At 36.5% G+C, this 12,975-nt stretch overlaps 1 protein-coding gene and 1 pseudogene across 4 annotated transcripts in view; one reads left to right on the top strand and one right to left on the bottom strand.

Annotated features, from left to right (window-relative positions):
* The window catches only part of Vps13a (vacuolar protein sorting 13A), a 165,706-nt gene that overhangs the window by 59,961 nt on the left and 92,770 nt on the right, over positions 1–12,975 (top strand). For all 4 annotated transcript variants that reach the window (NM_173028.4, XM_011247256.3, XM_006527126.4 and 1 more), the window contains exons 23-26: positions 644–782; positions 5,984–6,062; positions 10,170–10,324; positions 10,684–10,840. In NM_173028.4, the coding sequence (NP_766616.2) occupies positions 644–782; positions 5,984–6,062; positions 10,170–10,324; positions 10,684–10,840 (530 nt within the window). The remainder of the gene's footprint in view (positions 1–643; positions 783–5,983; positions 6,063–10,169; positions 10,325–10,683; positions 10,841–12,975) is intronic.
* Gm32256 lies at positions 4,822–5,348 on the bottom strand (annotated as a pseudogene).

Genomic DNA, 12,975 nt, shown 5'->3' with positions numbered 1-12,975 from the left:
TACCCCCTGAGACATCTCTGGGGCCCCAGCTCCTCTTTAATTGAGTAATTTATCTCTAAGCAAAGGAGACTTGTAAGAGAGTTAAAAATAAAACAACTTAGATTTAGTCTTGAATTATGTCTCAGATGTAAAGTCTCTTGCTGTTTGAACTTGCTTAAGGGTTCTTGAAGGAACCATGCACATATGAGAACTTACACATTGAGTGAGAAATGGGTTATTTCTAAGTACACCTTAATTGCATACATAAGCTGTATGGACAGTCACATAAGGAACTGGTCATTAATGTTGTCTGTATTTGGCAAATACTAGACAATAAATGAAATAATATAGAAAATAACCCTCTGAGGACTATTAAGGCTGGTTCATCTAGGGTTTATAAGGTAAGTTGTAAATTGTAGTGATTTGTAGTTTCAAAATTGTGTTTTTAAATATTTGCTGAATTTAAGGGTTTCACGCTAGTCCTCTTTCTTTTTCTGCCTTGTTTAAAGAATGGGGTAGGTGCTAAGCATTGAACTCAGGACCTCGTGCTTGCCCAGCAAGCTTTCTGGCACTGACGCACCTCCTCAGTTCCATTCTTTATTAATTAGTATTCTTAAACCAGAATGAGAATTACTCTATAATGATTCCCATCTCTAAACAATAGATTCAAGATTTCTGGAAAGTTACCTCTTGTTTCATTACGAATTTCGGATAAAAAACTGCAAGGCATTATGGAGTTGTTGGGAAGCATTCCAAAGCCTGAACCTGTAACTGATGTATCTGCCCCTGCCAGATCATTCCAGGTATTGCCGCTTTCAGAATTAATGAGAGATTACATTGAAAAGTAGATTTCAAAGGAGTAGTTGAAATAACCACAGGAGAAATTATATTTATTTTAATTTTCAGCAGAATTGCATCTTTTTAAAACCATCATGATGGTCATTTATGAGTATTTAAAATTAGGAAAAAATTTCCACTGCTTTGAATTTACTTGTACATGTAGTAGATTTTACTTCTGTCTATTACATAAATTCCTAACAGTGAAGTGGAGGGAAAATATGTAAATTTTAAATTTTGGTGAATTTTCTAACTTTTCCCTGTCGATTACTTATTTATTAACAGTGAAGGAGTGTCTGCTACTCTAATTAGTCTTAAGTGTTAGCCATTCTTATTTTACACTAGGAAGATGTTGCCTTCTGCATTCAATTTGTATGTCTTTTAAAGAACATGTTTGCCTAAAGCTAATGACTGCTTGAATTTTACTTTTTTGAACTGTTACTATTATGAAATATATGCATGCATTATGGTATTTTAATTATGGAAATTTATTGGTCATTTGTAATTTTTCATATTTGATTTTTAGTTCATTTTTTTCATTTAATTTTACTATGCATGACTGTTTAATTTGTACATAGTCACAGTTTTTTTTCACACCTTTGATTTTATGACTGTATATTATGTATTTTTCTCTTTCTAAGATACTTTAAGAAAGAAAATCTCTAAACTTAATTTTCTTTACTTTCCACCCCCTTGGATTATTCAAAGATCATTAAATTTTCTTCTTTTCAAATAATTTACAATTTGACAAAAATAGCAGCACTAGTCTGGAAAGCCCTGTTTTCTACTCCATTTGACAGTGAGCTGCTGACATTCTGTCCTCGTACCCTGATCACTTCAGTGGTTTACAGTATCGTGCCTGCTGTGCTGTTGAGCTTCCTGCTTTATTAACGCTGTTGAAGAGCATATGTTTTGAGTTTTGATCAAATAAGTTTTATTATTTTCTTTTTGGAAGAAGCTTTTTAATGTGATATCTCTGAAATCTTTATCTAATAATAAACTTGAAATTTTTTTCTTGTGTTTTCTAAAAATTTAGTAGTTTCTTTTTTAGAGTTTCTTTTAAAGTGTATCTGAATTTTACGCTAATGTTCGTAATGTAATCTCTATGTATTCAGTCTGGTTTTACCTGTTTTTCTAATTATGTCAGTTTCTTTCTTTCTTTTTCTAAAAAAGACTTTTGTATTTATTTTATGTACATGGGTACACTGTAACTGTCTTCAAACACACCAGAAAAGGGCATTGGATCCCATTACAGATGTTTGTGAGCCGCTATGTGGTTGCTGGGAATTGAACTCAGAACCTCTGGAAGAGCAGTTTGTACTCTTAACTGCTGAGCCATCTGTTCAGCCCTCAGTTTCATTTTTGAAAACTGTATAGGTTTTCCATATGTTAAATATATATGTATGTGTCTATTTCTGGTTTTTGGTTTTTGTTTGTTTGGTTGGTTTTGGTTTTTTGTTGTTTTTTGTTTGTTTGTTTGTTTGTTTGTTTGTTTGTTTTTGGTGATTACTATGTCTACCTTTTCCATTTATATCCTTCTTTTTCCAGGAGCATTCAGTCATAATTACATAATGGTTTCATAGTAAGTACTTTAAATAGGTTGGGTGAGATTTTGAGGTTTTTTGTTTTGTTTTCAAATAGCTTTTATGATTTTACTTTTATAACAGGTTGTCAGTTTCCATCTAAATCCTCAGGGTGTAGTAAGGATAGTGCTAACTTATCTACTCAGTAATATTATTGAGAATAGAAATCTTAGTACTATTGTATTTTGTTTGTATTTAGTTATCACTAAACATACATTTACTACATATATTTTGTTAGGTATGTACATACTGTTTAGGCCCTAATTGTGTCCCCTCTAAATTTATATATGGTACCTTAACCCCTATGTCTATACCTTAGGTTATGGCTATTTTGGAAGTAGGTCTATAAAACAGTGATTAAGTTCAAAGACTATTAGGGTAGACCCTAATTCGGGACTGATTGGTAACTTCATAGAAGGGAGTTTGGGAGTTAACAGAGACATCAGAGATACATGTGCACACAGCGATGCCCAAGTGACAGTGCAGTAAGAAGGCTCTCTGCAAGCTGAAAGGAAATGCTTCAAAAATCTCATTTTAGAATACCTGAATCTTCACCTTCTGCCTTCCAGAATACCAAGAAAATATGTTCTGTGGCTTAAATCAGAAACCTCTACAGTGTCATATCCTTGCTCAAAAGGTTCACGATTTCAAGAAGAGGAAGGTGACTAGAGGGAGGGTGAGGTGTATGGGAAAGGATACATAGGGACTGAAAAACATATATATGATATATGTCTATGAGAATATAATGATATTTTCCATCTTCCATAATGTATATGGTTAATATGCCCCATCAAATGTAAAAATCTTTAGTAGCTTATATGCATTGTCAGTTACTAAGAAGAATACAGATAATTTTAATTTCAGACCAATTCGGATGCTATCTTTTTAGATACATGTGAGTGTGCTGTGTCTGAAGAACTTGTGACTCGAAGTGCTTTGAACTGTAGTCTCTGTATTTTTCATTTTGGAACATTACATGTATCTAATGGGATATTTTAGATTTAGGCCCCGGGACAAAACATAGAATTCAAATATGCTTTATATCCATATTTTATATGCCTGGATATAATTTTATGCAATGTCTTAGTGTGGCTGAATTTTGACTGTGATATATTACATGAGACAGATACAGAATGTTTCACATGTAGGGCTGTTTTTGTCTTCAGAAACTCATGGATTTTAAAGCATTTTACATTGCAGATTGGAATGGCTTAGCATATATATTGTAGGCATTGAGGCTTTGTGTTTGTTCATGACAGATATTAGGTCCTACTTTCTATATGTACCGTCTTAAAGAGTAATGTTAGTCTCATAAAGTTAGTTGGGAAAGGTTTTTTTAATCCCAACCATTAACCATATCATGGCCTCAAAGTATTCAAATAAGTGATACTCATGTTTCTCACTTTAAGTAAAATCTTGGAAGTTATTAAGCTTTATGAAGAAGACATGTCTGAAGCTGATAAGCTGAAAGCTAGCCCCCTTGTGCCAGTCAGCTACATTGTGAACTCACAGGACTCTCCTGCGAGACACACAGATGATAGGAAAGCAAAGCACTCTTGTCTTGGGGTTCTAATCGCCGTGGTGAAGCACCATTACCTAAAGCGACCTGAGGAGGGTATTTACAGGAACAGAAATTACTCACCAGAGCCAACCCCAGCAGGGATGACAGACAGCTCATAAAGGCAGGATCCTGGAGCACACTCTAAAGCCTACAGGCAGCTAACAGGTTGGAGAATGTTCTTTCCAGGTGCCTCAGGGGACGAGGACTTTCAGCTTTTGTTGCTTACTGTGGCTGGGAGGAGCATAGTGATTCTGCTCAGATTCAGCAACTTCCTGAGGATATTCTGAGTTTCTGCTTTCCTGCTTACGGAGCTTTCTGCAGGATGGGATGTTTTGATCTCTTGAGGACACTGTTACACAACACCTTCCTACAGCAAGACTGTATAGAGGCATTTTAAAATTAGGATGTCATAGAAAAGTTTATGTAGGAGTAATTTCCTTTTCTGACATTTAGAAAGGATTGTACTGTTTAGAAAGTCTTTTTATAGGATGTTAAGTATAAACAACCAAATAAAAGCAATGTTATAGTTGATGATGTTAGGGAATATGATCAACAAAGAATATGTAAGATTCTTCTAGGTCAGAGATATTAATGTTTTGTTTCATAGTGTTGGTGAAAGAGTCAGTTGTGTTATTTATTTTTATTTACTTTTCTTGGAGACAGAGTCTCACAAGGCAACCTTGGCTGTCCTGGAACCTCTAGAGATCTGTCTGCCTTGCCTCTCAAGTCAATTTTGTTTAAACTGTATTAAACGATTTTTTATTAGTTAATTTCCGCAAAACAACGTATTTGCCAAAGTATCATTAAAAACTAAAATAACAGTGCACACTACTCAGTTCTAGAGGCCTTTTTGTTGTTGTTGTTCCTTCTTTTTATTAACGCATACACAACTACTTGTCTTCTGGTTTGTTGAAGCAGTAAGTCAGACAACACTTGCCACAGTAATGCCTGTCAAAGTGGCTTCTCATGAAAACTCCAGCACCACACTCATCAGAAGGACATTCTCGAGGAAGTCGGCTAATTTTGCCATTTTCATCCACCTTATAGTATTTCAGCACAGCCAACTTAACCTTCTTCCTCTTATGCTTTGTTCTTCTTGGGAGTGGTGTAAGACTTCTTCCTTCTCTTAGCACCACCACGAAGTCTCAACACCAGATGAAGGGTGGACTCCTTTTGAATGTTGTAGTCAGACAAAGTCCGGCCATCTTCCAGCTCTTACCAGCAAAGACCAGCCTCTGCTGATGAGGAGGAATTTCTTCCTTGTCCTGGGTCTTGGCCTTTACATTTTCTATAGTGTCCGAGGGTTCAACCTCGAGCGTGATGGTTTTCCCCATAAGGGTCTTCTCAAAAATCGTGGCAATCTGCATCATGGCAGGGGCTCCACCCATGATGGCAGATGAGAAAGGAAAGTCTAGAGGCCTTAATATCAGGCTTTAAGCTTATTTCTCAGTGATGTCCTGGAGCTGGTTTCTGGACCTAGTAAATTGCCAAGTTAAAATAGATCTCAGAATCCTTACAGATCCCTAACGAATTTACTATAGGAGCTCCATGAATAGACTTAGAATCAAACTTACAAAAGTACTGACTTTAAAAAATAATTATTATAGAGATATTTTCATGCAAGTATATACTATACTTTGAGCCTATTACCTCTGTAAAACTACTTCTTCCTCTTTTTAGACTAGGCCAAAGATGACAGATTTGTTATCATTCTGCTTCTGCTTCATCTTCAAGTCTTAGGATTAATGCCACGATCTCCAGTGACTACCTTGGTGTGGTGTCACGGTCAGGGGAAGTGGGAATCAAACCCAGAATTTTTCAGCAAGCACTCTCCACCAACTGAGCTACAACTCCAGCCACTCAAAAGCACTTGACCTTTCATATATTTTATTATTAATTTTCTTACTTTGGACCTGTTTTCTTTTAACATTGTTTGAATTGAGTAGCTTTTTTGTGAAGATTATCATATAAATTTGAATAAAAGGTCTGTGTTCCAATTGACCATGAGTTACTTTTGTTTCAGATTCAAGCATCTGCTTTGCCAGTATCACACATTTCTCAGAAGTTAATCCCTTTATTGGAACAGCCTGTTACTGAAGATGGTAAAATGAAACTGCTTAATAGAATCTTTTCTATTACATATGCCTGATTGAAGTAGTTTACATTTTGAGGGATTTTTCTTCAAATGACTATGTGTAGGGTATAAACATCTTTTCCTTTTAACCTTTCTTTCTCTATAAAGGATCATTAGTAAGAGCAATGTCAGTAAAGGTATTAAAATTTGTGTCATGTGTGCATGGGAGACAATCAGAAATGAGTCGTTCAAAGAAGTGATTAAAAGTTGGGCTTTGGGGCTGGTGAGATGGCTCAGTGGGTAAGAGCACCCGACTGCTCTTCCGAAGGTCAGGAGTTCAAATCCCAGCAACCACATGGTGGCTCATAACCATCCGTAATGAGATCTGACTCCCTCTTCTGGAGTGTCTGAGGACAGCTACAGTGTACTTACATATAATAAATAAATAAATAAATAAATAAATAAATAAATAAACAAACAAACAAATAGTGTACTTGCATATAATAAATAAATAAATAAATTAATTAATTAATTAATTAAAAAGAAAAAGTTGGGCTTCTAGGCCGAGGGAAGCAAGTTGAGGAAGATGACTTGGAAAGAATGGCAGATGGAGGTGAGGTTATCATGCAAAGCAAAGTTAGCAAGCTTATCTAAAGTCTGTCCATGCTTCAGGGGAAGGCAGCACATTGGCAGTGATGAGGAAGAAAAACACAAAACCCACAAAGTCAGTGGGTGGGTGGGTCTAGGAAGAATTTGGGGAGGGACAGTGAATGTGATCAAAATACGTTGTCTGAAATCCTCAATATTTTTTAAATAATCAAAAATACTATGTTTTTTAAAAAGAATGCCTATATTATAGAGGGAGACAGCAGTTCAAAGGTAATTTCCTATGTGTGTTTTAAAATCCATGTAAAAAAAGCTTATGTTTCTCTCTGCTGTTGTAAACTAACCATCACAATAGCATGCTTATGCAAGATGGCAAGTATCATTGGAAATACAGAAAATGCCTGGCAGCAGCAGTGTTCCTAAGTTGCTGAGACGTTTTTACCCAAATTCTTTAAAGAATATAAATATTCTTTAAAGTTACATTTGTAGTGGAATCACTTTGACAAGAATAAGTTCTAATTTTAATCCAAGAATCCCTAACAGAAGTCATTATTGAGTTTGGGATTGAAAAAAAAAGAAAGTTTGTGGATGCCTAATTTAAAATGTATTACTTGAAGAAATTTGAGGTAGTGAGCTTTTTATTTCTATTTTTCAAGGGGAAAAAAATCAAATTTAGCATCTGTATTTACATATAAAACTTATTTTTAATTTTTAAGATATCTCACTATCAAGTATCTTTTTTTTCATGGACATGTTGGTAAAAAAGATATTTCTACATTTTTAAGACTTTAGAAAAGACTAACAGAGAAAATGTTGTGTTCTCTTGTTTTCAGAGAGCATGTGTATGTGGTAAGCAGAGAGATGTTAAGTCTGAGGTTAGATGATCTAACAGGGCTAGTTAATTAGGGATGTACTTCATTTTAGTCTGTTTATGTTTTACTAATTTCTTTTTAGATATTTTTTTCTTCTTTGACCGTTTCATACATTTACATAGTGTTTTCATCGTATCCATCTACCACTACTCATTTTAATTCCCCCTAGAGCTTAGCATTCTGTCTCTCTGTGACTTATGCCTCCCTTTCAACGGTACTAATAACCCCAGAGTCCAAATAGAGCAACACATGTCCACGTGAGTATGGCTGTCCTCTTGACACTTGACAGCCTGGCAGGGGCCATGTCCGTAAAGAATCACTTTGCCTTCCCAGGAGCCATCTTATTCCAGCAGTGTGACTAAGCGGCTTAATAACTTTCAGTTTTAGATCCTAACGTTTTAACATAAATTCAGAGGGGACTATGGCAGCCTGCTCACTTAAAAGTCCTTGTACACGTGATAGAAAAGGCTTTAAGTAAGAGACCACAGCCTAACCTGCTAAAAAAAAAAACAAGTTATCAGCAGCTAACAATAGTTTCTTCCTAAATTCTCATTAACCCTTGCCTATAGTGAAAGTTTAAAGAATGTCACCGCCCCTGTGCTGAATTTGCACACAGGCAATGATTAATCAATATGGTATATTTCATTCTCAAAGAACTTTCCTAGCCAGTGTCTGAGCATTGGAACCATCTATTTACCTAAGTAATTTACTCTTCCCTAAAATTGTTGTTACAGTCCTCCTCATCTTCCCCTCCTTTGTAAAGAAGACTGAATATATGAACCTCCTTGGGTCACGTGGACAGCCACGGTCTTGTGTTGATTCTCTTCAGTTCACATTAATTCATTTTTCTACCTTTACCACTGTCTCTGGCTAGTTCCTTCCAGCAAGCCTGTGAATGTTAGACATCAAAAGGAAGCCTCTCCTTTTTAGCCCATAGTAAGTCTACTGACACACGATAAGTCTACTGACACACGATAAGTCATGTTGGGGCCGGAGGATGAGAACTCCTCATGTCACTCAATTAAAAACCGTTTTGATTTTTTAAGTAGTTGATTAGCTCGATTTTTCATGTACTATTTTCAGATCATGGCTAGTTACACATAACTTAAATGACACTAAATCAAGCTGTAGTTAAAGGGCTGCTGCTTTATTAACATTTCTGGCCCTGGGCTCTGTGCTAATATTGCGGAGTTTTAAACTAAGTTCTATTGTACTGTCCAAGTTCAGTGAGCATGGTAGCTTATTACTTTTAGTATTCATATTGTACACAATCACAGGTATTGTTTTCTGCTATAAACATTTTTTATTTAACTTTGAAATATACTAATGCTTTTTTAAAATTTGATTTTTTTTTGAGTTGGAAGAGATAGCTCATTAGTTAAGAGTTCGTTCTGTGCTTGCATAGGATAATAGTTCAGTTCGTAGCACTCACACGAGGGCAGCTCTCTACTGCCTCACACTCCAGCTCAAGGGGGTCTGTGGCCTTTATCCACTCCATGGCCCCCTTCATTCATATGCCTGCCAACAGATACATATGCATAAAATAAATAAAAATGACTCTTAAGAAATTGGTTTTAATGGATGACTGTGAGCATCCACTTCTCTATTAGTGAGGCACTGGCAGTGCCTCTCAGGAGACAGCTATATCAGGCTCCTGTCAGTAAGCTCGTTGGTATCTGCGATAGTGTCTGGGTTTTGTGGTTGTTTATGGGATGGATCCCCAGGTGAGGCAGTTTCTGGATAGTTATGCCTTCAGTCTCTGCTCTCAACTTTGTCTCTATAACTTTGTTACCCCTTCTAAGAAGAATCGAAGTGTCCACACTTTGATCTTCCTTCTTGATTTTCATGTGTTTTTCGTCATCCATTAGACACAGCACATGGTCCCCAATGAAGGAGCTAGAGAAAATACCCAAGGAGCTGAAGGGGTTTGCAGCCCCCTAGGAGGAACAACAATATGAACTAAACAGTAACCCTAGAGCTCCCTGGGACTAAACCACCAACCAAAGAAAATACACAGAGAGAGACTCATGGCTCTAGCTGCATATGTAGCAGAGGATGGCCTAGTCGGTCATCAATGGGAGGAGAGGCCCTTGGTCCTGTGAAGGTTCCATACCCCAGTATAGGGGAATGCCAGGGCCAGGAAGCAGGAGTGAGTGGGTTGGGGAGCAGGGGGAGGGTGGAGAGGATAGGGGATTTTCAGGGGGGAAACTAGGAAAGGAGATAACATTTGAAATGTAAATAAAGAAAATATCTAATAAAAAAAAAAGAAATTGAGGCCGGGCATGGTGACGCACGCCTTTAATCCCAGCATTCGGGAGGCAGAGGCAGGCGGATTTCTGAGTTCGAGGCCAGCCTGGTCTACAAAGTGAGCTTCAGGCCAGCCAGGGCTACACAGAGAAACCCTGTTTCGACCCCCCCCCCCAAAATTGGTTTTAAGCTAAATAGAAAATATCTTATAATTTTTATACATTTTTGTCCTTTGCAATGTTAAATTTATTTAAAAGTAATTTCTGTATTCTTTTTCTAAGCTTTTGTGTTCAACTTTTAATATATACCCATAGCATTTTAATGCTTAAATTTATTTCAGAAAAATTATAAAATCTTAAGCATATGTTATTTCTATTGCTGACTAAAACAAAATATTTCATGAAATTTAGACTCAGAGGAAGAATTTTTTGATGCACCATGTAGTCCCTTGGAGGAGTGTCCTCAAGTGTCATGTAGAGATAAATGTACTCGACAGAAAAAATTACAAAAGAAAGATTGTGTGATGAATCTTATTCAACTTAGGATGAGATTTGAAGTAGCAGAGGTAAGTTACATTCAATGTGGGCTATGTGAATTGTCATTTATACTTTGTACCGTTTACTCAAATAGTCTTCTTGCTAATAGACATTGCCCAAGGCATATGGAGACTCGGTCTATGGTTTTCTTCCTTTTTTTTTTTTTTTTAAGATCTATCTTACTTAAGAATTAGTGTTTAAGTGGTATATTGTGGGCAGTTTTTCAGTACATGTTTTTGATGTTGATTCTACACTGTAAGTATATGCTTTATATGTGTGTGGAAATATAAAATCAATATTAAATTTTGTAATATACTACATAATACATCGTCTGTATTTACATATTGTTATCAGATATGGACCTGTGTACTTTGCCTTTCTTCTGCAGGTGTCCATTCAGTTTTATCACCTGGTGGGAGACTGTGAACTACCTGTGCTGGAAATGGGTGCTTTAGGATTGGGAACAGAAGCTGAGTTTAGAACATTTGACTTGAAAGGAAGTGCCTTTTTGAAAGAATTATGGCTAAAATGTCCAGAATATTTAGGTAAGACTATTAAAATATGTACATTATTTTCATAATTTGATTAGCTTCTGTATTAGTCAGGGTTTTACTGCTGTGAACAGACACCATGACCAAGGCAAGTGTTATTAAAAAAAACAACATTTGATTGGGGCTGGCTTACAGGTTCAGAGGTTCAGTCCATTATCATCAAAGTGGGAGCATGGCAGCATCCAGGCTGTCATGGCTCAGGCAGAACTGAGAGTTCTGTGTCTTCATCCAAAGGCTGCTAGTGGAAGACTGACTTCCAGGCAACTGGGGTGAGAGTTTTAAGCCCACACCCACAGTGACACACCTATTCCAACCAGGTCACACCTATTCCATCAAGGCCACACCTCCAGATGGTACCACTCCCTGGTCCAAGAATATACAAACCATCACTCCTGCTAAGGAATTTTCTGTTCCTTCGACTTTGAATCAATATATTTATATTTTGAAAGTCTAAAAAGTCCAAGGATATTACTTTTCTTTATTTAAACTTTGATTATATCATTTACCCTTCCCCTTTCCCCTCCAGCCCCTCCCACAAATCCTCCACTCTTAAATCAATAGCACTTCTCTTTCTTTTAATATTACCTACGTGTGAATACACAAATATATAAATAAAATTTGTTGAGTCTGTTGCCTATATATGACTTCGGGGCTTAATAATTTTTTTATTGAATAACCAGTTTGGGCGATTGTTCCTGGGAGAGGCTAATTCTACCTCTCTGAGCAGTCGTAGCCTATGGTTTTTTTGTCTTGCGATAGGACACTGTGAAACATTCCCTATTCCATATTGCATGTCTATTGATATTGCCATTGTTCTAGTCCTGTGTATGCAGCCCTTTCTAGAGTTTCACAGCAGACTTCCTGGCTCTTACAATGTTGCTGCTCCCTCTTCTGTGATACTCTGTGATCCATAGATGCAGGAGCTTTCATGCCAATGTATTGATTTCTATTTTGTGATTTTCTTCTTTGTTGAGCTACGTCTGCTACAAAGAGAAATTTCTTTAATGAGGGGTTGCATCTGCACTTAAATCTCATTTGGAGCTAGGAACTACAGATGGGAGAAGAGGCATTGGTCTTTCTGCGTCTGGATTACTTGTTTGAATAAACCTTTTCTAGGTCTGTCTATTCACTTATTAGCTTCCCTAACAGTACGATATGCTTGTTATAGTTGATGAACATATTCACTTTATCACCTGAAATTCACTACTTATATTAGATTTAAGCATTTGTATTTAAGTTTTTCTATGTGTTAGGCAAACCCTGAGTACTGCAGTCCTTGACTCATTCTGCTGTCAAATGACCAGCTTAAGATCATCTCCCTGCCATCCATGCTTTACCTTTGTATTGCATATCTTACTGGAATAAAACAATGTACATCCTTTTTAAGGGTGGCTTCTATCATGTTTTATGTTTAAGTTTCTCCTTACCTTTTCATAGCCTAACAGCTAGTTACTGTTGATCAATAAATCAACTCCTTTGTCTAGAAACATTATTGGTTGCCTATCCACTAACTTCATAAACAACATTTTGATTTCTTCTGGGTTTTGGCAGTTATTAATAAAGATGCTATAAATATCTATATACAAACTTTGGAATAGAGCTAAGATGCCCCTTTCTTTGGTAACTACTAAGGAGCATAGCCCCTGGATTATATGTGAAGTATATAACGTTTGTATTGAATCTCTAAACACTTCCTGGGCTCATGTCACTTTTTCATTTCTGCTGGTAATAAATAAGAGTGCTTGTTGTTCTGTCCTTGTCACATCTTGTTAGTGTCCAGACTTGAGTCCTTCTAATAGGTATGTAATGGCAGTTTGATTTTTTCTGATGACATATGATGCAGAAAATCCTTTCATGTGCTGATTTTTCCTAACTTCTTTGGTGAGGTAACATCTGCTAAGTTCATTGGCTCTTTTTTAAATCATATATCAAATTAAGTGGTTTAGCCTAAAATTAAGTCAGAGATGATACATGGTACAGTTTCACAGTCTACTTGTTTTCCGGCCTGTGGGAACTTGAGTGAGGTAGACTGTGTCACAGTTGTCTCTCAGTCTCTCAAGCTTGAATGTGGTAGATTGTCACAGTTGTGTATTTGTGTAATTTTACTACAATTACCTCTTAGTCACACA

Source organism: Mus musculus, chromosome 19 (genome assembly GCF_000001635.26).
Source record: "Mus musculus strain C57BL/6J chromosome 19, GRCm38.p6 C57BL/6J".
In the NCBI taxonomy this organism is placed as follows: Eukaryota; Metazoa; Chordata; class Mammalia; order Rodentia; family Muridae; genus Mus; species Mus musculus.
The sequence above is the reverse complement of the archived record's forward strand: the minus strand, read 5'-3'. Positions and strand labels throughout refer to the sequence as shown.